The sequence below is a fragment of the Ammospiza nelsoni genome, chromosome 1 (assembly GCF_027579445.1).
Source record: "Ammospiza nelsoni isolate bAmmNel1 chromosome 1, bAmmNel1.pri, whole genome shotgun sequence".
Lineage (NCBI taxonomy): Eukaryota > Metazoa > Chordata > Aves > Passeriformes > Passerellidae > Ammospiza > Ammospiza nelsoni.
In genome coordinates, this window is record NC_080633.1 from 154647755 (window position 1) to 154672737 (window position 24983).

Sequence of the window (24983 nt, forward strand, 5' to 3'; positions counted from 1 at the left end):
CACTGCAGCTCTGTGTGTCACCTGTGTGCCCTGCGTGTGTCACCCACCTGCACACCCCCCTCCCCAGTGCTGCTCTCCCTGGTGTCCCCGGGCTGTCCCTGTCACCTCCACCTTTGCCCAGAGCCCCTTTTGTGCCCCCAAACCAACCCTTTTTCGCCCTCTTTTGTGCCCCAAATCCCCCATTTTTGCCCCCTTTTTTCTCCATTTTGTGCCCCCAAACCCTCCAGGTTCCCCCCCTTTTTGCCTTCTTTTGTGCCCCCAAATGCCTTTTTTTTCCCCCTTTTGTACCCCTCGAACCCCCCATTTTTACCCCCTTTTTTGTACCCTTTTATGCCCCCAAACCTCATGGTTTTCCCCCCTTTTTGCCCCCAAATCCCCTGTTTTCCCCCCGTTTTTCCCCCCTTTACCCCAAACCCTCCATTTTCCCCCTTTTCACCCCTTTTGTGCCCCCAAATTCCCCAGTTTTGCCCCTTTTTTGCTCCCTTTTGTAACCCCAAACCCCCAATTTTCCCCCCCTTTTTGTGCCCCCAACCCCCCCAGTTTTCCCCCTGTTTTTGCCCCCTTTTTTCCCCCAAACCCCTCGTTTTCTCCCCATTTTTACCCCTTTCACCCCAAACCCCTCATTTTTCCCCTTTTTAGTCCCCTTTTGTACCCCCAAACCCCCCGATTTTCCCCTTTTTTTGCCCCCAACGCCCCCATTTTTTTGCCCCTTTTCCGTCCCAAACCCCCTGGGTTTCCCCCCTTTTGTGCCCCCAAACCCCCCGTTGTTCCCCCCTGGTTTCCCCCCGTTTTTCCCCCCTTTTTTGCCCCTTTACCCCAAATCCCCGTTATTCCCGTGGCCCCGCCCACATCCCCGTTGGCCACGCCCATAGCCTGTTGGCCCCGCCCACACCCATTGGCCCCGCCCCTCGCCTGGCGCCCCCTGGCGGTGCAGTGCCCGCGATCGCTGTCTCGGCGCTCCGCTCCCCGCCCTGGCCGCGCGCTCCGGCAGCGATTGAGCGGCCTGGCCGTGCCGCGCTCCGCAGGTTTTGGGGGATTTGGGGATTTTTGGGGGGTTTTTGGGACATTTTGGGGTTTTTGGGGGTCCCGGAGGGCACAGGGGGTGCGGGACAGGGAGCTGGGCCGTGTGGGGGCTGTGGGGGGCGGGGGAACGCGGTGTGGGGGTGTGGGGGAGGGCAGGGCCCCGGCCTGAGGGGGATTTGGGGGAGACCTGAGGGGATTTGGGGGCTCTGCGGGGTCTTTGGGGGTTTCATTGGGTGGGTGAGGGGTTTGGGGGGCTCTGGGGGGGCTCTGGGGGGTTTTGGGAGGTCCATGGGATGGGTGTGGGATTTGGGGGGTCTCTTTTGGGGTTTTTGGGGTCTCTTTGGGGTTTGGGGGGTCCACGAGCAGCGGGTTTTGGGGTCCGTGGGGTGGGTAAAGGGGCTCTGGGGTCTCGCTCTGTGGGGTTTGGGGTCTCTATGGGGTTTGGGGTGTCCATGGGGAGGGGGTCTGGGGGGCAGTGAGGGGGATTTGGGGTGTCCCTGGGGTGTGGATGGGTTTTTGGGGGGCTCCTTGGTGTCTCTGTGGGCTTTGGGGGGGGGTTGGCAGTCCACGGGGTGGGTAAGGGGCTTGGGGGGGGGTCTCTGTGCGGTTTTTGGGGGGCTCTGTGGATTCTGTGGGGGCTCTGTGGTGTTTGGGGGAGCTCACTGGGGTCTCCGTGGGGTCTCTGGGGTTTGGGGTCTCTGTGGGGTCTCAATGGCTTCTGCGGGCTCTCTGTGAGGTTTTTGGGGGTCTCTGGGGTCTGGAATCTCTGGGGTTTGGGGGCTCAGTGGGTTCTGTGGGGCCTTTGTGGGTTTTTCTGGGTCTCCGTGGGGTCTCTGTGGGGTCTCTGGGGTTTTTGGGGGTTTCTGTGGGGTCTCTTTGGGGTTTCTCTGGGCTCTCTGTGGGGTCTCTGGGGTTTTTGAGGGTCTCTGTGGGGTCTCTGTGGGGTCCCTGTGGTGTTTGGGGGTCTCTGTGGGGTCCCTGTGGTGTTTGGGGGTTTCTGTGGGGTTTCTGTGGGGTTTCTGTGGTGTTTGGGGGTCTCTGTGGGGTCTCTGTGGTGTTTGGGGGTCTCTGTGGGGTCTCTCTGGGCTCTCTGTGGTGTTTGGGGGTCCCTGTGGTGTTTGGGGGTTTCTGTGGGGTTTCTGTGGTGTTTGGGGGTCTCTGTGGGGTCTCTGTGGGGTTTCTGTGGTGTTTGGGGGTCTCTGTGGGGTCTCTCTGGGGTCTCTGTGGTGTTTGGGGGTCTCTGTGGGGTTTCTGTGGTGTTTGGGGGTCTCTCTGGGGTCTCTGTGGGGTTTGGGGGTCTCTGTGGGGTCTCTGTGGGGTTTGGGGGTCTCTGTGGGGTCTCTGTGGGCTCTCTGTGGGCTCTATGGGTTTTTCTGAGGTTTCTCTGGTCTCTGGGGGCTCTGGGGTCTCCCTGTGGGGTTTGGGGTTTTTGGGGGGGGGGTCTCAGTGTGTCCCCGGTGCCCCCCTGTCCCCACATCCCCCCTGTCCCCCCCATATCTCAGGTCCATGGGGCTGCTGTCGGACCCGCAGTGCCGGCGGGCGCTGGCCCGGCTGCTGCTGCAGCTCAACAGCCCGCTGTGGTGAGTGAGGGGCACCCCAAAACATGGGGGGCACCCCAAAGCATGGGGGGCTGCTGCTGCAGCTCAACAGCCCGCTGTGGTGAGTGAGGGGCACCCCAAAACATGGGGGGCACCCCAGAACATGGGGGGGACCCCAGAGCATGGGGGGCACCCCAAAGCATGGGGGGGACCCCAAAATACCCTGAGGCACCCCAAAATATGGGGGGGACCCCAGAACATGGGGGGCTGCTGCTGCAGCTCAACAGCCCGCTCTGGTGAGTGAGGGGCACCCCAAAATACCCTGAGGCACCCCAGAACATGGGGGGGACCCAAAAGCTTGGGGGGCACGCCAGAACATGGGGGGCTGCTGCTGCAGCTCAACACCCCGCTCTGGTGAGTGAGGGGGGCACCCCAAAACATGGGGGGGACCCCAGAGCATGGGGGGGACCCCAGAGCATGGGGGGCTGCTGCTGCAGCTCAACAGCCCGTTGTGGTGAGTGAGGGGCACCCCAAAACATGGGGGGCACCCCAAAGCATGGGGGGCACCCCAAAGCATGGGGGGGACCCCAAAATACCCTGAGGCACCCCAAAATATGGGGGGGACCCCAGAACATGGGGGGCTGCTGCTGCAGCTCAACACCCCGCTCTGGTGTGTGAGGGGGGCACCCCAAAACATGGGGGGGACCCCAGAGCATGGGGGGCTGCTGCTGCAGCTCTACACCCCGCTCTGGTGAGTGAGGGGCACCCCAAAATACCCTGAGGCACCCCAGAACATGGGGGGACCCCAAAACATGGGGGGGACCCCAGAACATGGGGGGCTGCTGCTGCAGCTCAACAGCCCGTTGTGGTGAGTGAGGGGCACCCCAGAACATGGGGGGCACCCCAGAACATGGGGGGGACCCCAGAGCATGGGGGGCTGCTGCTGCAGCTCAACAGCCCGCTGTGGTGAGTGAGGGGCACCCCAAAGCATGGGGGGCACCCCAAAGCATGGGGGGCTGCTGCTGCAGCTCAACAGCCCGCTGTGGTGAGTGAGGGGCACCCCAAAACATGGGGGGCACCCCAAAGCATGGGGGGCACCCCAAAGCATGGGGGGGACCCCAAAATACCCTGAGGCACCCCAAAATATGGGGGGCACCCCAGAACATGGGGGGCTGCTGCTGCAGCTCAACACCCCGCTCTGGTGAGTGAGGGGCACCCCAAAACATGGGGGGCACCCCAGAACATGGGGGGGACCCAAAAGCTTGGGGGGCACGCCAGAACATGGGGGGCTGCTGCTGCAGCTCAACACCCCTGTCTGGTGAGTGAGGGGCACCCCAAAACATGGGGGGCACCCCAAAACCCCCTGAGGGACCCCAAAACCTGCGGGGGAACTGGGGGGCACCTTAACACCCCTGTCTGGTGAGTGAGGGCACCTCAAAACCCTGGGGGCACCCCAAAACCCCGGGGCGACCTCAGAGCCCTCCTTATGGTGTGTCTGGGGGCACCCCAAAACCCCGAGGGGCTAAGGGGGACCTCAACAACCCCTCTGATCGGTCTGGGGCACCCCAAAACCCCTCTGGGGCACCCCAAAAGCCCCCTGTAGTGAGTGGAGCACCCCAAAACCCCTGGGGAGCACCCCAAAACCCTCCTGGGAAGTGGGAGGCTCTGAGGGAGGGGGTCCTGGGGGTGGTTTTGGGGTGCTGGTGTTGTTTTTGGGGTGTCAGTGATGAAACCAGGGTTTCGGTGCTGGCTGTGGGCTGGCTTTGGGGTGCCAGGGCTGATTTGGGGGTTATTTTTGGGGTACCAATGCCCATTTTGGGGTGTCCCTCACAGTATCCTGAGTTACCTGTCGGGGCTCACCTGGTTCCTGCTGTTACCTGTGCTGGCTCTGGGGTGTCACTGATGGTTATGGGGTTATTTTTGGGGTGTCACTGACGGTTTTGGGGTTATTTTTGGGGTGTCACTGATGATTTTGGGGTGCTCTTTGCAGTGTCCTGAGTTACCTGTCGGGTCTCACCTGCTTCCTGCTGTTACCTGGCTCTGGGGTGTCACTGATGGTTATGGGGTTATTTTTGGGGTGTCACTGATGGCTCTGGGGTGGGTTTGGGGTGCCAATGCCCATTTTGGGGTACAGATGGTGATTTTGGGGTGTCCCTCACAGTATCCTGAGTTACCTGTCGGGGCTCACCTGGTTCCTGCTGTTACCTGTGCTGGCTCTGGGGTGTCACTGATGGCTCTGGGGTTATTTTTGGGGTGTCACTGATGATTTTGGGGTGCTCTTTGCAGTGTCCTGAGTTACCTGTCGGGGCTCACCTGCTTCCTGCTGTTACCTGTGCTGGCTCTGGGGTGTCACTGATGGTTTTGGGGTGTCAGGGCTGGCTCTGGGGTTACTTTTGGGGTGTCACTGACGGTTTTGGGGTGTCCCTCACAGCGTCCTGAGTTACCTGTCGGGGCTCACCTGCTTCCTGCTGTTACCTGTGCTGGCTCTGGGGTGTCAGGGCTGGCTCTGGGGTGTCACTGATGGCTCTGGGGTTATTTTTGGGGTGTCACTGATGGTTTTGGGGTGTCACTGATGGTTATGGTGTTATTTTTGGGGTGTCACTGATGATTTTGGGGTGCTCTTTGCAGTGTCCTGAGTTACCTGTCGGGGCTCACCTGCTTCCTGCTGTTACCTGTGCTGGCTTGGGGGTGTCAGGGCTGGCTCTGGGGTGTCACTGATGGCTCTGGGGTTATTTTTGGGGTGTCACTGACGGTTTTGGGGTGTCCCTCACAGCGTCCTGAGTTACCTGTCGGGGCTCACCTGCTTCCTGCTGTTACCTGTGCTGGCTCTGGGGTGTCAGGGCTGGCTCTGGGGTGTCACTGATGGTTAGGGGGTTATTTTTGGGGTGTCACTGATGGTTTTGGGGTGTCACTGATGGTTATGGCGTTATTTTTGGGGTGTCACTGATGATTTTGGGGTGCTCTTTGCAGTGTCCTGAGTTACCTGTCGGGGCTCACCTGCTTCCTGCTGTTACCTGTGCTGGCTTGGGGGTGTCAGGGCTGGCTCTGGGGTGTCACTGATGGTTATGGGGTTATTTTTGGGGTGTCACTGACGGTTTTGGGGTGTCCCTCACAGCGTCCTGAGTTACCTGTCGGGGCTCACCTGGTTCCTGCTGTTACCTGTGCTGGCTTGGGGGTGTCAGGGCTGGCTCTGGGGTTATTTTTGGGGTGTCACTGATGGCTCTGGGGTTATTTTTGGGGTGTCACTGATGGCTCTGGGGTTATTTTTGGGGTGTCACTGACGGTTTTGGGGTGTCCCTCACAGCGTCCTGAGTTACCTGTCGGGGCTCACCTGGTTCCTGCTGCTGCCTGCCCTGGCCCCCCGCACGTACCTGTCCGAGAACGCCATGGGCTCCACCATGGTGGGCGAGGGCTCCGACCTCGGGGCGCGGGCGCTGGCGCTGGCCCGGGAATTCGGGGGGCACAAGAGGAAAGCGGGGTAAGAACCCCGGGATTTGGGGTTTGGGGTTGGGATTTGGGGGTTTTGAGAGGTTTGGGGTTGGATTTGGGGGGCTTTGGGGAGGGGGACACAGGCAGGACTTCGGGGGGCGCAAGAGGAAAGCGGGGTAAGAACTCTGGGATTTGGGGTTTGGGGGTTTTGAGAGGTTTGGGGTTGGATTTGGGGGGTTTTGGGTGGGATTAAGGGTGGTTTGGGTCAGGTTTTGGGGTTTTGGGGTCAGGTTTGAGGGGTTTAAGGGGTTTTGGGGAGGGGGACACGGCCGGGACTTCAGGGGGCTCAAGAGGAAAGTGGGGTGACAAGGGGGGGGAATTTGGGGTTTGGGGTTGGATTTGAGGGGTTTTGGGTGGGATTGAGGGCGGTTGGGGTCAGGTTTGGGGGGTTTTGGGGTTGGGGGTTTTGAGAGGTTTGGGGTTGGATTTGGGGGGTTTTGGGTGGGATTAAGGGTGGTTTGGGGTTGGATTTGGGGGGTTTGGGGTTGGATTTGGGGGGTTTTGGGGAGGGGGACACAGGCAGGACTTTGGGGGGCACAAGAGGAAAGCGGGGTAAGAACCCCGGGGGATTTGGGGTTTGGGATTGAATTTGTGGGTTTGGGTTTGGTTTGGGAGATTTGGGGTCAGGTTTGGGGGATTTGGGATCGGATTTGGGGGGTTTGGGGGTTTTGGGGTTGGATTTGAGGGGTTTGGGATTGGGATTTGGGGATTTAGGGGGTTTGAGGTGTTTGGGTTTGGGGTTTGGGGGGGTTTGGAGTTGGATTTGGGGGGTCTGGGGAAGGAGACGGGCCCAGGAATTTGGGGGGCACAAGAGGAAAGCGGGGTAAGAACCCGGGAATTTGGGGTTTGGGGGTTTTGGGGTCAGGTTTGGGGGTTTTGAGGCCCGGGAATTCAGGGGGCACAAGAGGAAAGTGGGGTGAGAATAGGGGGATTTGGGGGATTTGGGATTGGGGGTTTGGGGTTGGGTTTGGGGGGTTTGGGGTTGGGATTGGGGTTGGGAGATTTGGGGGGTTTGGGAGGTTTGGGGTTGGGATTTGGGGGGTTTTGGTCAGGTTTGGGGTCAGGTTTGGGGGATTTAGGGTTGGATTTGGGGGGTTTGGGGTTGGATTTCAGGGGTTTGGGGGGGGGGGACATGCCCAGGACTTTGGGGGGCACAAGAGGAAAGTGGGGTGAGAATGGGGAGATTTGGGGTTTGGGGGGTTTGGGGATAGGGATTTGGGCTTGGGTTTGGGGCGGACTGGGGGGGTTTGGGGTCGGATTTTGGGTGGATTGGGGGTTTTGGGGAGGGGTGTTTGGAGAGGGGGGACAGGAATTTTGGGGTTCAGCTGGAGAGCAAGGTGACCCCTTTGGGGTTTTGGGGGGAGTTCTGGGGGGCTTCACATCCCCGCTCCTGGCTGGAGAAGCTGCACAAGGGATTTGGGGACGCTGTGGGGTGCCCCAATCCCAATCCCATATTTATTTAGGGGAGTGGCTGGAGCACAGCCTGTGGGGCTCAGGGTGCCTAAATCCCCTATTTATTTCAGGGGCATGCCCGTGGGGTGGCTGGAGCACAGCCTGTGGGGTTTGGGGTTCCTAAATCCCCTATTTATTTCAGGGGCATGCCTGTGGGGTGGCTGGAGCACAGCCTGTGGGGTTTGGGGTTCCTAAATCCCCTATTTATTTCAGGGGCATGCCTGTGGGGTGGCTGGAGCAGAGCCTGTGGGGTTTGGGGTTCCTAAATCCCCTATTTATTTCAGGGGCATGCCTGTGGGGTGGCTGGAGCACAGCCTGTGGGGTTTGGGGTTCCTAAATCCCCTATTTATTTCAGGGGCATGCCCGTGGCGTGGCTGGAGCAGAGCCTGTGGGGTTTGGGGTTCCTAAATCCCCTATTTATTTCAGGGGCATGCCCGTGGCGTGGCTGGAGCACAGCCTGTGGGGTTTGGGGATGCTCTGAGTGCCTAAATCCCTTATTTTACCCCATATTTTTTATGGAGGCATGCCTGTGGGGTGGCTGGAGCAGAGCCTGTGGGGTTTGGGGTTCCTAAATCCCCTATCATTTGCAGGGGCATGCCCGTGGCGTGGCTGGAGCACAGCCTGTGGGGTTTGGGGATGCTCTGAGTGCCTAAATCCCTTATTTTACCCCATATTTTTGTAGAGGCATGCCCGTGGCGTGGCTGGAGCAGAGCCTGTGGGGTTTGGGGATGCTCTGGGGTTCCTGAATCCCCTGTTTTACCCCATGTTTCAGGGGCATGCCCGTGGCGTGGCTGGAGCAGGCCATGTTCCAGCTGGGGCTCGAGGTCCACGTGCAGCCCTTCAGCCGCACGCTGCCCTTCCCTGACGAGGCCCACGAGCGATACGTACGGACCGGGAAGGGCACTGGGAGCACTGGGACAGACTGGGAGCACTGGGAATGGGGAATGGGAGCACTGGGACAGACTGGGAGCGACTGGGAGCACTGGGAGCACTGGGAATGGGGAATGGGAGCACTGGGAATGGGACTGGGAGCACTGGGAATGGGGACTGGGGGGCACTGGGACAGACTGGGAGCACTGGGAATGGGGAATGGGAGCACTGGGACAGACTGGGAGCGACTGGGAGCACTGGGAGCACTGGGAATGGGGAATGGGGGGGACTGGGAGCACTGGGAATGGGACTGGGGGGACTGGGAATGGGCACTGGGAGCGACTGGGAGCACTGGGAGCACTGGGAATGGGGAATGGGAGCACTGGGAATGGGGACTGGGGGGCACTGGGAGCACTGGGAATGGGACTGGGAGCACTGGGAATGGGGACTGGGGGGCACTGGGACAGACTGGGAGCGCTGGGAGCACTGGGAATGGGGACTGGGATGGACTGGGAGCACTGGGAATGGGGGGGACTGCGACAGACTGGGAGCACTGGGAGCACTGGGAATGGGGGGACTGGGAGCACTGGGAATGGGACTGGGAGCACTGGGAGCACTGGGAATGGGGACTGGGGGCACTGGGAGCACTGGGAATGGGGACTGGGGGGGACTGGGAGCACTGGGAATGGGACTGGGAGCACTGGGAATGGGGACTGGGAGCACTGGGAATATGGGGACTGGGAGCACTGGGAATGGGCACTGGGGGGCACTGGGAGCACCGGGAATGGGGACTGGGAGCACTGGGAGCGACTGGGAGCACTGGGAGCACTGGGAATGGGGACTGGGGGGGACTGGGGGGGACTGGGAGCACTGGGGATGGGGAATGGGGGGGACTGGGAGCACTGGGAGGGACTGGGAGCACTGGGAATGGGGAATGGGGGCACTGGGAGCACTGGGAATGGGGAATGGGGGCACTGGGAGCACTGGGAATGGGACTGGGACAGACTGGGAGCACTGGGAATGGGGGGGACTGGGAGCACTGGGAATGGGGACTGGGAGCGACTGGGACAGACTGGGAGCACTGGGAATGGGAGCACTGGGGGAACTGGGGAAATGGAGGGGACTGGGAGCACTGGGAGGGGGGACTGGGGGAGTTGGGGGGCACTGGGGAAATTAGGAGAACTGGAGGAGTGAAGGAGCTGGGGGAACTGGGAGCACTGGGAAATGGGGGAATGGGGGAACTGGGGGAATGGGGGAACTGGGAGCACTGGGAAGGGCCTGCAGTGAGGGGAGCTCCCGGTGCCTGTGGGACCCTTGGGCTCTGCCGGGGTTCCCTGGGGGTGTCCCTGGTGGGTTTGGGGGTCCCGGGCAGGTTTGGGTGCCATGTGTGATGTCTGTCTGTCTGTCCTTAGCTGGTCCGTGGCACCAACATTTTCGGGGTGCTGTGGGGACGTTGTTTAGGGGTCTCTGGGTGCATTTGAGGGTCCCTGTGTGATTTTGGGGTGTCTGTCCTTAGGTGGTTCACGGCACTAACGTGTTCGGGCTGCTGTGGGGATGTTGGGGTGTTTTGGGGTCCCTGGGTGAATTGGGGGTCCCTGTTTGGGTTTTGGGGTCCCCTGTGTGATGTTGGGGTGCTCTGTCTGTCTGTCCTTAGCTGGTCCGTGGCACCAACGTGTTCGGGCTGCTGCGGGGATGTTGGGGTGTTTTGTGGGTTTGGGGGTCTCAGGGCAGGTTTGGGGGTCCGTGTGGAGGTTTTGGGGGTCCCTATGTGATGTTGGGGTGTCCATCCCCAGCCGGTCCGTGGCACCAACGTGTTCGGGGTGCCGCGGGGATGTTTGTGTCTCGGGGTACATTTGGGGGTTCCCTGTGTGATTTTGGGGTGTCTGTCTGTCTGTGCTTAGCTGGTCCGTGGCACCAACGTGTTCGGGGTGCTGCGGGGATGTTTGTTTGTGTCTTGGGGTACATTTGGGGGTTCCCCGTGTGATTTTGGGGTGTCCATCCCCAGCCGGTCCGTGGCACCAACGTGTTCGGGGTGCCGCGGGGATGTTCGTGTCTCGGGGTACATTTGGGGGTTCCCTGTGTGATTTTGGGGTGTCTGTCTGTCTGTCCTTAGCTGGTCCGTGGCACCAACGTGTTCGGGGTGCTGCGGGGATGTTCGTGTCTCGGGGTGCATTTGGGGGTTCCCTGTGTGATTTTGGGGTGTCTGTCTGTCTGTGCTTAGCTGGTCCGTGGCACCAACGTGTTCGGGGTGCTGCGGGGATGTTTGTTTGTGTCTCGGGGTACATTTGGGGGTTCCCTGTGTGATGTTGGGGTGTCCATCCCCAGCTGGTCCGTGGCACCAACGTGTTCGGGGTGCTGCGGGCCCCCCGCGCCGCCAGCACGGAGGCGCTGCTGCTGCTGGTGCCCTGCTCCGAGGGCAGCAAGAACAACCAGGCCGTGGGGCTGCTGCTGGCCCTGGCAGAGTTCTGCCGAGGTGAGGGGGGAAATGGGGGTCCTGGGGGCACTGGGGGGCACTGGGAACACTGGGGGGCACTGGGGGGCTGCTGGTGCCCTGCTCCGAGGGCAGCAAGAACAACCAGGCCGTGGGGCTGCTGCTGGCCCTGGCCGGCTACTGCCGAGGTGAGGGGGGCAAAATGGGGGTCCTGGGGGGCTCTGGGGGGCGAAGGGGGGTGCTGGGGACACTGGGGACACTGTGAGTACTGGGGGACACTTGGGGGCGCTGGGGATACTGGGGGACACTGGGAGCACTGGGGGACACTGGGGGATACTGGGGACACTGGGGGACACTTGGGGATACTGGGGGACACTGGGGGACACTGGGGGATACTGGGGATACTGGGGGACACTGGGGGACACTGGGGGATACTGGGGATACTGGGGGACACTGGGGATACTGGGGGACACTGGGGATACTGGGGGACACTGGGGACACTGGGGATACTGGGGGATACTGGGGGGCACTGGGGACACTGGGGACACTGGGGGACACTGGGGACACTTGGGAGCACTGGGGACACTTGGGGGCACTGGGGACACTTGGGGGCACTGGGGGACACTGGGAGTACTGGGGACACTGGAGATACTTGGGGACACTTGGGGACACTTGGGGACACTGGGGGACACTGGGGGATACTGGGGACACTGGGGGGCACTGGGGGACACTGGGGATATGGGGGACACTGGGGACACTTGGGGGCACTGGGGATACTGGGGGACACTGGGAGTATTGGGGGCACTGGGGACACTGGGATACTGGGGATACTGGGGGACACTTGGGGACACTGGGGGACACTGGGAGCACTGGGGGACACTTGGGGACACTGGGGGACACTGGGGGACACTGGGGGCACTGGGGACACTGGGGCTGTACTGGGTGTACTGGGCAGGGATTGGGGTTGCACTGGGGCTGTACTGGTTTGTACTGGTCCATACTGGTCAGTCCCACAGCTCCCAGTTTCCCCCAGCCAAGGATCTCATCTCCCTCGGGCTGTACTGGGGGCACTGGGCAGGCACTGGGGCCATACTGGGGGCACTGGGCAGGCACTGGGGCCATACTGGGTGTACTGGTCCATACTGGGACACTCCCACAGCTCCCAGTTTCCGCAGGCCAGGTGTACTGGGCCAAGGATCTGTACTGGGGGCACTGGGGCTGCACTGGGGCCATACTGGGTGTACTGGTCCATACTGGGACGCTCCCACAGCTCCCAGTTTCCGCAGGCCAGGTGTACTGGGCCAAGGATCTCATCTTCCTGGTGACCGAGCACGACCTGCTGGGGACACAGGCCTGGCTGGAGGCCTACCACGATGTCAACCTCACTGGTGGGACTGGGAGCACTGGGAGGGACTGGGAGGGACGGTGGGAACCTCACTGGTGGGACTGGGAGCACTGGGAGCACTGGGAGGGACTGGGAGGGACCATGGGAACCTCACTGGTGGCACTGGGAGCACTGGGAGGGCTCAGGGCCCATGCAGGTGACCGTGGCCGGAGCTGGGCACGGACACAGTGACCACAGTGGACACAGGGGGGGGGGGTCCCATGGGGGTCCTGTGGCTCTGGGGGTCTCAGGGCTCCCGTGGCCATTCTGGGGGGGGTCTCAGGGGGTCTCACAGGGGTCTCTGCCCCCAGACATCCACTCGGGGGGCGTCCCAGGCCGGGCAGGGGCCATCCAGGCCGCGCTGGCCCTGGAGCTCAGCTCGGACGTGGTGACCAGCGTGGACGTGGCCGTGGAGGGGCTGAACGGACAGCTGCCCAACCTGGACCTGCTGAACCTCTTCCACTCCTTCTGCCTCAAGAGCGGCCTGCTCTGCACCTTCCAGGGCAAGGTGGGGCTCTGGGGGGCGATTTGGGGGTGCTTTGGGGGGGATTTGGGGGGTCTGGGGGCTGCGCTGCCCAACCTGGACCTGCTGAACCCCTTCCGCTCCTTCCAGGGCAAGGAGGAGTCCGGGGGGTTTGGGGGTCCTGGGGGGCTTCAGGGGGTCTCTCCCAGGTTTCGGGGGCACTGCTGCCCGGGTTGGGGGTGTCAGTGGTCACTCAGGGGTCACTCAGGGGTCACTCAGGGGTCACTCTCCCACAGCTGCCCCCCCCGGAGGGTCCCTCGGGCCCCGCCTATGCCCAGAGCCTGCGCACGCTGGGGCTGATGGTGCTGGGGGGGTCAGTGTCACTCTGGGGGGGTCAGTGGTCACTCAGTGGTCACTCAGTGGTCACTCAGTGGTCACTCAGGGGTCACTCAGGGGTCACTCAGTGGTCACTCAGGGGTCACTCAGGGGTCACTCAGGGGTCAGTCTCTCCCACAGCTGCCCCCCCCGGAGGGCCCCTCTGGCCCCCCCTATGCCCAGAGCCTGCGCACGCTGGGGGGCGTCAGGGGGGCAATGGGGGTTCATTGAGTGGTCAGTGTGGTCAGTGGTCACTCAGTGGTCACTCAATGGTCACTCAGGGGTCACTCTCCCACAGCTGCCCCCCACCAGAGGGCCCCTCGGGCCCCGGCTATGCCCAGAGCCTGCGCACGCTGGGGGGGGCTCAGGGGGGCAATGGGGGTTCATTGAGTGGTCAGTGTGGTCAGTGGTCACTCAGGGGTCACTCAGTGGTCACTCAGTGGTCACTCAGTGGTCACTCAGGGGTCACTCAGTGGTCACTCAGGGGTCAGTCTCTCCCACAGCTGCCCCCCACCAGAGGGCCCCTCTGGCCCCCCCTATGCCCAGAGCCTGCGCACGCTGGGGGGCGTCAGGGGGGCAATGGGGGTTCATTGAGTGGTCAGTGTGGTCAGTGGTCACTCAATGGTCACTCAGTGGTCACTCAGGGGTCACTCAGGGGTCACTCTCCCACAGCTGCCCCCCCCGGAGGGCCCCTCGGGCCCCGGCTATGCCCAGAGCCTGCGCACGCTGGGGGGCGTCAGGGGGGCAATGGGGGTTCATTGAGTGGTCAGTGTGGTCAGTGGTCACTCAGGGGTCACTCAGTGGTCACTCAGTGGTCACTCAGGGGTCACTCAGTGGTCACTCAGGGGTCACTCTCCCACAGCTGCCCCCCCCGGAGGGCCCCTCGGGCCCCGGCTATGCCCAGAGCCTGCGCACGCTGGGGCTGATGGTGCTGGGCCAGGCCGGGGGGGGGCCCGGGGGGGCTCACGGGCTCTTCCTGCGCTTCCGCATCGAGGCCCTGACCCTGCGGGGCATCAACAGCTTCCGGCAGCACAAGTTCGACCTGGGGGTGCTGGGCAGGTGGGTCTGGGGGCCCTGGGGGGCTTTGGGGGGTTTGGGGGGTCCTGGGGGGCTTTGGGGGGATCCTGGGGGTCCCTGACCCTGCGGGGCATCAACAGCTTCCGGCAGCACAAGTTCGACCTGGGGGTGCTGGGCAGGTGGGTCTGGGGGCCCTGGGGGGCTTTGGGGGGTTTGGGGGGTCCCTGGGGGGCTTTGGGGGGATCCTGGGGGTCCCTGACCCTGCGGGGCATCAACAGCTTCCGGCAGCACAAGTTCGACCTGCGGGTGCTGGGCAGGTGGGTCTGGGGGCCCTGGGGGGCTTTGGGGGGTCCTGGGGGGCTTTGGGGGGATCCTGGGGGTCCCTGACCCTGCGGGGCATCAACAGCTTCCGGCAGCACAAGTTCGACCTGGGGGTGCTGGGCAGGTGGGTCTGGGGGCCCTGGGGGGCTTTGGGGAGTCCTGAGTGCATTTGGGGGGTCCTAGGGGAGATTTGAGAGGGTTTTGGGGGTCCTGAAGGGATCCTGGGGGTCCCTGACCCTGCGGAGCATCAACAGCTTCCGGCAGCACAAGTTCGACCTGGGGGTGCTGGGCAGGTGGGTCTGGGGGCTTTGGGGGGTCCTGGAAGGGTCCCGTGGGGATTTGGGGGGCTTTGGGGGGTCCTGGGGGTTTTGGGGGGATTTGGGGGGGTCCCTGGGGGGCTTTGGGAGCCCTGGAGGTCCCTGACCCTGCGGGGCACCAACAGCTTCAGACAGCACAAGTTCGACCTGGGGGTGCTGGGCAGGTGGGTCTGGGGGCTTTGGGGGGTCCTGGAGGGGTTTGGGGGGAGTTCTGAGTTTGGGGCAGCTTTGGGGGTCCCTGGGGGGGTCCCAGAGGGGGTCCTGGGCTGCTTTGGGGTGGTTTGGGGGTATTTGGAGGGTCCTGAGGGGGGTCCTGAGGGTCTTGGGGTGACACTGGGGGACACTGGGGAGGGGTCCCTGGGGTCTCCCCAGGCCCCAATCCCGATCCCATTCCGAGGAGCTCTGCAGGGAACATTCCAGAAGGGGGGATCCTCTGTGGGGCTGGGGGATCCCCGGGGGTCTCTCTCTCTGTATTTGGGGGATCCCCGGGGGTCTCTCTCTGTATTTGGGGGATCCCCGGGGGTCTCTCTCTCTGTATTTGGGGGATCCCCGGGGGTCTCTCTCTCTGTATTTGGGGGGATCCCCGGGGGTCTCTCTCTCTGTATTTGGGGGATCCCCGGGGGTCTCTCTCTGTATTTGGGGGTTCCCTGGGGGTCTCTCTCTCTGTATTTGGGGGTTCCTGGGGGTCTCTCTCTGTATTTGGGGGATCCCCGGGGGTCTCTCTCTGTATTTGGGGGATCCCCGGGGGTCTCTCTCTGTATTTGGGGGATCCCCGGGGGTCTCTCTCTGTATTTGGGGGATCCCCGGGGGTCTCTCTCTGTATTTGGGGGATCCCCGGGGGTCTCTCTCTGTATTTGGGGATCCCCGGGGGTCTCTCTCTCTGTATTTGGGGGATCCCCGGGGGTCTCTCTCTCTGTATTTGGGGGATCCCCGGGGGTCTCTCTCTGTATTTGGGGGATCCCCGGGGGTCTCTCTCTGTATTTGGGGATCCCCGGGGGTCTCTCTCTGTATTTGGGGGTTCCTGGGGGTCTCTCTCTGTATTTGGGGGATCCCCGGGGGTCTCTCTCTCTGTATTTGGGGGATCCCCGGGGGTCTCTCTCTGTATTTGGGGGATCCCCGGGGGTCTCTCTGTATTTGGGGGATCCCCGGGGGTCTCCCCTGACCCCAGACCCCCCGTCGGCCCCCAGGACCCTGGAGGGAATGTTCCGGAAGCTCAACAACCTCCTGGAGCGGCTGCACCAATCCTATTTCCTGTACCTGCTGCCCTCGCTGTCGCGCTTCGTGAGCATCGGCTCCTACGTGCCCGCCCTGGCCCTGCTGCTGCTCGTGCTCGCCCTGCGCATATCCTGGGGTGAAACACCGGGAAATTGGGAAAAAACGGGGAAAAAATGAGGAAAAACGGGAAAAAAAACGGTGAAAAACGGGGAAAAAACGGTGAAAATCCGGTAAAAATGGGGTTAAAAATGGGCTCATCCAGCCCTGCCCTGGCCCTGCTGCTGCTTGTGCTGGCCCTGCGCATATCCTGGGGTGAAACACCGGGAAATTGGGAAAAAACGGGGAAAAATGGTGAAAAAACGGGAAAAAAACGGTGAAAAACGGGGAAAAAACGGTGAAAATCCGGTAAAAATGGGGTTAAAAATGGGCTCCTACGTGCCCGCCCTGGCCCTGCTGCTGCTTGTGCTGGCCCTGCGCATATCCTGGGGTGAAACACCGGGAAATTGGGAAAAATGGGGAAAATCGGGTAAAAAATGGGGCAAAAATCGGGTAAAAAATGGGGCAAAAATGGGTAAAAAATGGGGTAAAAACACAAGGAAAAATGGGGAATGGGCTCATCCAGCCCTGCCCTGGCCCTGCTGCTGCTCGTGCTGGCCCTGCGCATATCCTGGGGTGAAACACCGGGAAATTGGGAAAAAACGGGGAAAAATGGTGAAAAAACGGGAAAAAAACGGTGAAAAACGGGGAAAAAACGGTGAAAATCCGGTAAAAATGGGGTAAAAATGGGCTCCTACGTGCCCGCCCTGGCCCTGCTGCTGCTTGTGCTGGCCCTGCGCATATCCTGGGGTGAAACACCGGGAAATTGGGAAAAAACGGGGAAAAATGGTGAAAAACGGGAAAAAAACGGTGAAAAATGGGGAAAAAACGGTGAAAATCCGGTAAAAATGGGGTTAAAAATGGGCTCATCCAGCCCTGCCCTGGCCCTGCTGCTGCTCGTGCTGGCCCTGCGCATATCCTGGGGTGAAACACCGGGAAATTGGGAAAAAATGGGGAAAAATGGTGAAAAAACGGGAAAAAAACGGGGAAAAAACGGTGAAAAACGGGGAAAAAACAGTGAAAATCCGGTAAAAATGGGGTTAAAAATGGGCTCCTACGTGCCCTGCTGCTCGTGCTGGCCCTGCGCATATCCTGGGGTGAAAAACCGGGAAATTGGAAAAAACGGGGGAAAAATGGGAAAAATGAGGAAAAACGGGAAAAATCGGGTTAAAAATGGGGCAAAAATGGGTAAAAAATGGGGTAAAAACACAAGGAAAAATGGGGAATGGGCTCAACTGTGCCCGCCCTGGGGCTGCTGCTGCTCGTGCTCGCCCTGCGCATATCCTGGGGTGAAAAACCGGGAAATTGGAAAAAACGGGGGAAAAATGGGAAAAATGAGGAAAACCGGGAAAAAACGGTGAAAATCCGGTAAAAATGGGGTTAAAAATGGGCTCCTACGTGCCCGCCCTGGCCCTGCTGCTGCTCGTGCTGGCCCTGCGCATAATCTGGGGTGAAACACCGGGAAATTGGGAAAAACGGGGAAAAAGGAAAAAAATGGGAAAAATCGGGTAAAAAATGGGGCAAAAATGGGTAAAAAATGGGGTAGAAATAAGGGAAAAATGGGGAATGGGCACAACTGTGCCAGCCCTGGGGCTGCTGCTGCTCGTGCTGGCCCTGCGCATATCCTGGGGTGAAACACCGGGAAATTGGGAAAAAACGGGGAAAAAATGGAGAAAAACGGGAAAAAAACGGTGAAAAACGGGGAAAAAACGGTGAAAATCTGGTAAAAATGGGGTTAAAAATGGGCTCATCCAGCCCTGCCCTGGCCCTGCTGCTGCTCGTGCTGGCCCTGCGCATATCCTGGGGTGAAAAATGGGGAAATTGGGAAAAACGGGGAAAATCGGGTAAAAAATGGGGCAAAAATCGGGTAAAAAATGGGGCAAAAATGGGTAAAAAATGGGGTAAAAACACAAGGAAAAATGGGGAATGGGCTCATCCAGCCCTGCCCTGGGGCTGCTGCTGCTCGTGCTGGCCCAGCGCATATCCTGGGGTGAAAAACCGGGAAATTGGGAAAAAACGGGGGAAAAATGGGAAAAATGAGGAAAAACGGGGAAAAAACGGTGAAAATCCGGTAAAAATGGGGTTAAAAATGGGCTCCTACGTGCCCGCCCTGGCCCTGCTGCTGCTCGTGCTGGCCCTGCGCATATCCTGGGGTGAAACACCGGGAAATTGGGAAAAAACGGGGAAAAAATGGAGAAAAACGGGGAAAAAACGGTGAAAAACGGGGAAAAAATGGTGAAAAACGGGGAAAAAACAGTGAAAATCCGGTAAAAATGGGGTTAAAAATGGGCTCCTACGTGCCCTGCTGCTTGTGCTGGCCCTGCGCATATCCTGGGGTGAAACACCGGGAAATTGGGAAAAACGGGGAAAAAATGGAGAAAAACGGGAAAAAAACGGTGAAAAACGGGGAAAAAACGGTGAAAATCCGGTAAAAATGGGGTTAAAAATGGGCTCATCCAGCCCTGCCCTGGCCCTGCTGCTGCTTGTGCTGGCCCTGCGCATATCCTGGGGTGAAACACTGGGAAATTGGGAAAAACGGGGAAAAATGGTGAAAAAACGGGAAAAAAACGGGGAAAAAACGGTGAAAAACGGGGAAAAAACAGTGAAAATCCGGTAAAAATGGGGTTAAAAATGGGCTCCTACGTGCCCACCCTGGCCCTGCTGCTGCTCGTGCTGGCCCTGCGCATATCCTGGGGTGAAACACCGGGAAATTGGGAAAAAACGGGGAAAAAATGGAGAAAAACGGGAAAAAAACGGTGAAAAACGGGGAAAAAACGGTGAAAATCCGGTAAAAATGGGGTTAAAAATGGGCTCCTACGTGCCCGCCCTGGCCCTGCTGCTGCTCGTGCTGGCCCTGCGCATAATCTGGGGTGAAACACCGGGAAATTGGGAAAAACGGGGAAAAATGGAGAAAAATGGGAAAAATCGGGTAAAAAATGGGGCAAAAATGGGTAAAAAATGGGGTAAAAATAAGGGAAAAATGGGGAATGGGCACAACTGTGCCAGCCCTGGGGCTGCTGCTGCTCGTGCTGGCCCTGCGCATATCCTGGGGTGAAACACCGGGAAATTGGGAAAAACGGGGAAAAAATGGAGAAAAACGGGAAAAAAACGGTGAAAAACGGGGAAAAAACGGTGAAAATCCGGTAAAAATGGGGTTAAAAATGGGCTCCTACGTGCCCGCCCTGGCCCTGCTGCTGCTCGTGCTGGCCCTGCGCATATCCTGGGGTAAAAAATGGCAAAAATGGGAAAAAACGGGAAAAAATGAGTAAAAATGGGAAAAAACGGGAAAAAACGGTGAAAAAATGGGGTAAAAAAATAGGAAAAAATGGGGTGAAACAGCAAAATATGGAGAAAAATTGGGGAAATGCAGATAGAAATTGGGGGAAATGAGAAAAATGCGGGGGAAAACCAGGAAAAATGGGGATTTGGAGGAAAAATGGGGAAAGTGCGTGTTTGGGGGGGAAATGGGGTTTTGGGGTGAAAAGGGAATTTGGGGGAGAAATGGGGTTTGGGGGAAAAGGGAGGAATTGGGGCACAAGGTGGCGAATGAGGGATTTTGGGGAGAAAGGGAAATTTGGGGGAGGCAAGAGGGGAAAATGGGGAAAGGAGGGATTGGAGGGAAAATGAGGGATTTTGGGGGTAAAAGCAGGGATTTTGGGGGTAAAAGCAGGGATTTTGGGGTAATGGGGGATTTGGGGAAAGAAGAGATTGGGGGAAAGGGAGGATTTTGGGGAAAAAGAGGGCATTGTAGGGGAAAGTGCGGGATTTTGGGGTTTGGGGGGATTTTGGGGTAAAGGGAGGGATTTTGGGAATAAAAGCAGTGATTTTGGGATTTGGGGGAATTTTTGGGTAAAAGCAGGGATTTTGGGAGAAAAGCAGGGATTTTGGGGTGAAAGGGAGGATTTTGGGGTGAAAAGGGAGGATTTGGGGGGCATTTTGGGGTGAAAAGGGAGGATTTTGGGGTTTTGGGGGGATTTTGGGGTGAAAAGGGAGGATTTTGGGGTATAAAGGGAGGATTTTGGGGTGAAAAGGGAGGATTTTGGGGTTTGGGGGCATTTTGGGGTGAAAAGGGAGGATTTTGGGGGGATTTTGGGGTGAAAAGGGAGGATTAGGATTTTGGGGGTATAAAGGGGGGATTTTGGGGTGAAAAGGGAGGATTTTGGGGGTATAAAGGGAGGATTTTGGGGTGAAAAGGGAGGATTTTGGGGTTTGGGGGGATTTTGGGGTATAAAGGGAGGATTTTGGGGTGAAAAGGGAGGATTTTGGGGGCATTTTGGGGTGAAAAGGGAGGATTTTGGGGTTTGGGGGCATTTTGGGGTGAAAAGGGAGGATTTTGGGGGCGTTTTGGGGTGAATAGGGAGGATTTTGGGGTTGGGGGGGATTTTGGGGTGAAAAGGGAGGATTTTGGGGTTTGGGGGCATTTTGGGGTGAAAAGGGAGGATTTTGGGGGCATTTTGGGGTCCGGGGCTCCGTCCCTTTCCTTGACCCCTCCCCACGCCCTGGACCTGTGGATGCGGCTGAGCCGGAGCGAGGAGGGGGAGGGGGAGACCCCCCCCGGGGAGGTGAGGAGACCCCAGACCCACCCTGGGACCCTCAGAGAGACCCCAGACCCACCCTGGGACCCTCAGAGAGACCCCAGACCCACCTTGAGACCCCTGACCCACCCTGGGACCCTCAGAGAGACCCCAGACCCACCCTGGGACCCTCAGAGAGACCCCAGAGCCCCCCTGGGACCCCAAAACTGACCTGGGACCCCCACCCTGGCCCCAGAGCCCCCCTGGGCCCCCCAGTCTCATTGCCAGCCCCCCATCCTGACCCCCCACCTCCCCTGGGACCCCCGCCCTGAGCCCAGCCCCTCTTGCTGTCCCTGCTGGGACCCCCTGGCGCCCCCATTTTCCCGTTTCCCCCCATTTTCACCCCATTTTTACCCCACTTTTCCATTGTTCTTACTCCTGTGCCCCCTGCACTGACGCCTGTGACCCCCTGTGCCCCTCACAGTGACGCCTGGCACAGCCCGTGCCCCCCATTCTGACCCCTGTGCCCCCATTTCCCCCCATTTCCCCCCATTTCCCCCAATTTTCCCCTTTTCCCCCCCCGTTTTTACCCCATTTTCCCCTTGTTTTTTACTCTTGTGCCCCCCCATTCTGGCCCCTGGCACCCCCTGTGCCCCCATTATACCCCCTGTGCCCACCTGTGCCCCCATTATACCCCCTGTGCCCCCCCATTATACCCCCTGTGCCCCCCATTATACCCCCTGTACCCCCCCATTATACCCCCTGTGCCCCCCATTATACCCCCTGTGCCCCATTATACCCCCTGTGCCCCCCATTATACCCCCTGTGCCCCCATTATACCCCCTGTGCCCCCCATTATACCCCCTGTGCCCCCATTATACCCCCTGTGCCCACCTGTGCCCACCTGTGCCCCACTCTAACGCCCCCCATTGTGCCCCCCAGGCTCGGGGGTCCCTGCTGTGGCTGGTGCCCCTCGTGCTGGTGTCGTGGGGCGCGGGCACTGCCCTGTACCTGCTGGCACCCCTGTGCCCCATTATACCCCCTGTGCCCACCTGTGCCCCCCATTATACCCCCTGTGCCCACCTGTGCCCCCCCATTATACCCCCTGTGCCCACCTGTGCCCCCCATTATACCCCCTGTGCCCCCCCATTACCCCACACCCTGTGCCCCCCCATTATACCCCCTGTGCTCACCTGTGCCCACCTGTACCCACCCTGTGCCCCACTCTAACGCCCCCCATTGTGCCCCCAGGCTCGGGGGTCCCTGCTGTGGCTGGTGCCCCCCGTGCTGGTGTCGTGGGGCGCGGGCACTGCCCTGTACCTGCTGCCCGTGCGGGGCCAGGCCGTGGCCACCCAGCACTTCCCCGTGGGCGAGGCCGAGGCCGTGGTGCTGGCACTGATTGGCATCTACGTGGCGGGCATGGCGCTGCCCCACAGCACGCACAGGTGAGCCTGGCACCCACAGGTACACACAGGTGCACACAGGTACAGGTGGCACTGCCACAGGGCACACACAGGTGCACACAGGTACACACAGGTGCACACAGGTACCCACAGGTGCAGCTGGCACTGCCCCATGGCACACACAGGTACAGGCACACACAGGTGCACACAGGTACCCACAGGTACAGCTGGCACTGCCCCATGGCACACACAGGTGCACACAGGTACCCACAGGTACAGCTGGCACTGCCACAGGGCACACACAGGTGCACACAGGTACCCACAGGTACAGCCTGGTACCCACAGGTGCACACAGGTACCCACAGGTACACACAGGTACAGCTGGCACTGTCCCAGGGCACACAAGGTGAGCCTGGCACAGGTACCCACAGGTACAGGCATGGGGCTGGCACTGATTGGCATCTACGTGGCGGCCATGGCACTGCCCCAGCACACACAGGTACAGCTGGCACAGGTGCACACAGGTACAGGTGGCACTGCCCCACAGCACGCACAGGTACAGCTGGCACAGGTGCACACAGGTGCAGCTGGCACTGCCCCAGCACACACAGGTACCCACAGGTACACACAGGTACAGGTGTGGGGCTGCTGCTGCCCATGTGTGGCACTGGTGGTGGTGACACCGTGTGACAGGGGTGGTGACACCGTGTCCCTCTGTGTCCCCAGGGCTCTCTCCGGGGGTGGCCAGCGCGGCTGGATGTCCCTCAAGCTGGTGGCACTGTGTGACAGGGATGGTGGCCCTGTGTGACAGGGATGGTGGCACTGTGTCACACCGTGTCACACCGTGTCCGTCTGTCCCCAGAGCCCTGTCCGGGGGTGGCCAGCGCGGCTGGATGTCCCTCAAGCTGGTGGCACTGTGTCACAGGGATGGTGGCCCTGTGTCACAGGGATGGTGGCACTGTGTCACAGGGATGGTGGCCCTGTGTCACACCGTGTCCCTGTGTCCCCAGGGCCCTGTCCGGGGGTGGCCAGCGTGGCTGGATGTCCCTCAAGCTGGTGGCGCTGTGTCACAGGGATGGTGGCACTATGTCACACCGTGTCACACCGTGTCACACCGTGTCCGTCTGTCCCCAGGGCCCTGTCCGGGGGTGGCCAGCGCGGCTGGATGTCCCTCAAGCTGGTGGCACTGTGTGACAGGGGTGGTGGCACTGTGTCACACCGTGTCACACCGTGTCCGTCTGTCCCCAGGGCCCTGTCCGGGGGTGGCCAGCGCGGCTGGATGTCCCTCAAGCTGGTGGCACTGTGTGACAGGGGTGGTGGCACTGTGTCACACCGTGTCACACCGTGTCCGTCTGTCCCCAGGGCCCTGTCCGGGGGTGGCCAGCGCGGCTGGATGTCCCTCAAGCTGGTGGCCCTGCTGGCCCTGGCCCTGCTGCTCTCGTGCCTGGCCCTGCTCAACTTCTCCCTGGGCTTCCTGCTGGGCGCCACCCTGGTGCCACCTGCGGCCGCCGTGCGACCCGGGGGAAACAGGTGAGACACACCTGGGCACAGGTGAGACACACCTGGGGACACCTGGGGACACGGGGTCACCCTGGTGCCACCTGCGGCCGCCGTGCGACCCGGGGGAAACAGGTGAGGGACACCTGGGCACAGGTGGGACACGGAGGGGGGGACAGGTGAGTGCTCTTGGACACAGGTGAGGAGGGGTCCCTAGGGGGCTCTGGGTGTCCCTGTCCCCCCCTGGCCGTGCTCCTGGTGCTGAGCACCCCCGGCCTGTCCCTGTCCCCAGAGCTTCTGGAGGCACGGGGGTCCCGGGGGTCTCAGGGTGGTCCCAGGGGTCTCAGGGTGGTCCCGGGGGTCTCAGGGGGGTCCCAGGGGTCTCAGGGTGGTCCCGGGGGTCTCAGGGGGGTCCCAGGGGTCTCAGGGTGATCCCAGGGGTCTCAGGGTGGTGCCAGGGGTCTCTAACCCATCCATCCCCCCTCCTCGTTCCAGGCTGCCCCTGGCCATCCTGCTGGTGCTGTCCCTGTTCCTAGGGGGCTCTGGCATCCATGGGGGGGTCCCGGGGGTCTCAGGGTGGTTTCCCAGGGGTCTCAAGGTGGTTCCCAGGGGTCTCTAACCCTGTTTTTCCCCCTTTCAGGCTGCCCCTGGCCATCCTGCTGGTGCTGACGACCCCGGGCCTGTCGCTGTTCCTGGGGGGCTCTGGGATCCATGGGGGGGTCCCAGGGGTCTCAGGGTGGTTCCCAGGTGTCTCAGGGTGGTCCCAGGGGTCTCTAACCCTGTTTTTCCCCCCAGGCTGCCCCTGGCCATCCTGCTGGTGCTGAGCACCCCCACCCGGCCTGTCCCTGTTCCTGGGGGGCTCTGGGATCCGTGGGGGGGTCCCAGGGGTCTCTAACCCTGCTTTCCCCCATTCCAGGCTGCCCCTGGCCATCCTGCTGGTGCTGACGACCCCGGGCCTGTCGCTGTTCCTGGGGGTCCCGGGGGTCTCAGGGTGGTTCCCAGGGGTCTCAGGGTGGTTCCCAGGGGTCTCAAGGTGGTTCCCAGGGGTCTCTAACCCTGTTTTTCCCCCTTTCAGGCTGCCCCTGGCCATCCTGCTGGTGCTGACGACCCCGGGCCTGTCGCTGTTCCTGGGGGCCTCTGGGATCCATGGGGGGGTCCCGGGGGTCTCAGGGTGGTCCCAGGGGTCTGTAACCCTGCTTTCCCCCATTCCAGGCTGCCCCTGGCCATCCTGCTGGTGCTGACGACCCCGGGCGTGTCGCTGTTCGCGGCGGTGCTGCTGGAGCGGGAGCTGCTGGAGGCGCCGGCGGGGCTGGGCGAGGCCTGGCAGCGCTTCCTGGGGGCGCTGGGCCAGGGGCTGCTGCAGGAGCACCTGCACGGGGCCCACCTGAGCCCGCTGCTCTGCCTGGGGGCGTACCCGTGCTGGCTGCTGCTCTGGAACGTGCTCTTCTGGAAATAACCAACGGGGACGGACACACGGACGCGGCATGGACACACGGACAGACCCCTCACCTGAGCCCGCTGCTCTGCCTGGGGGCCCATCCCTGCTGGCTGCTGCTGTGGAACGTGCTCTGCTGGAAA

General features: G+C 61.0%; 1 protein-coding gene across 1 annotated transcript; it reads left to right on the forward strand.

Moving 5' to 3' along the window:
• Positions 1-993: 993 nt before the first annotated feature.
• Positions 994-24861, forward strand: GPAA1 (glycosylphosphatidylinositol anchor attachment 1). The gene is made up of 13 exons (XM_059487561.1): positions 994-1025; positions 2526-2603; positions 5866-6039; positions 8275-8386; positions 10698-10845; positions 12090-12191; positions 12499-12695; positions 13888-14084; positions 15868-16020; positions 20487-20553; positions 21757-21950; positions 23271-23438; positions 24618-24861. Exons 2-13 carry the CDS (start codon positions 2530-2532, stop codon positions 24859-24861), a joined length of 1830 nt encoding a protein of 609 aa, XP_059343544.1. The 5' UTR covers positions 994-1025; positions 2526-2529.
• Positions 24862-24983: the final 122 nt, after the last annotated feature.

Bases quoted from the DNA above. Each gene is read 5' to 3' on its own strand.
- GPAA1 (XM_059487561.1), top strand. From the start codon at position 2,530: ATGGGGCTGCTGTCGGACCCGCAGTGCCGGCGGGCGCTGGCCCGGCTG. The intron at 2,604-5,865 runs GTGAGTGAGGGG...TGTCCCTCACAG, and splicing joins CAGCTCAACAGCCCGCTGTG to CGTCCTGAGTTACCTGTCGG. The intron at 14,085-15,867 runs GTGGGTCTGGGG...GTCGGCCCCCAG, and splicing joins GACCTGGGGGTGCTGGGCAG to GACCCTGGAGGGAATGTTCC.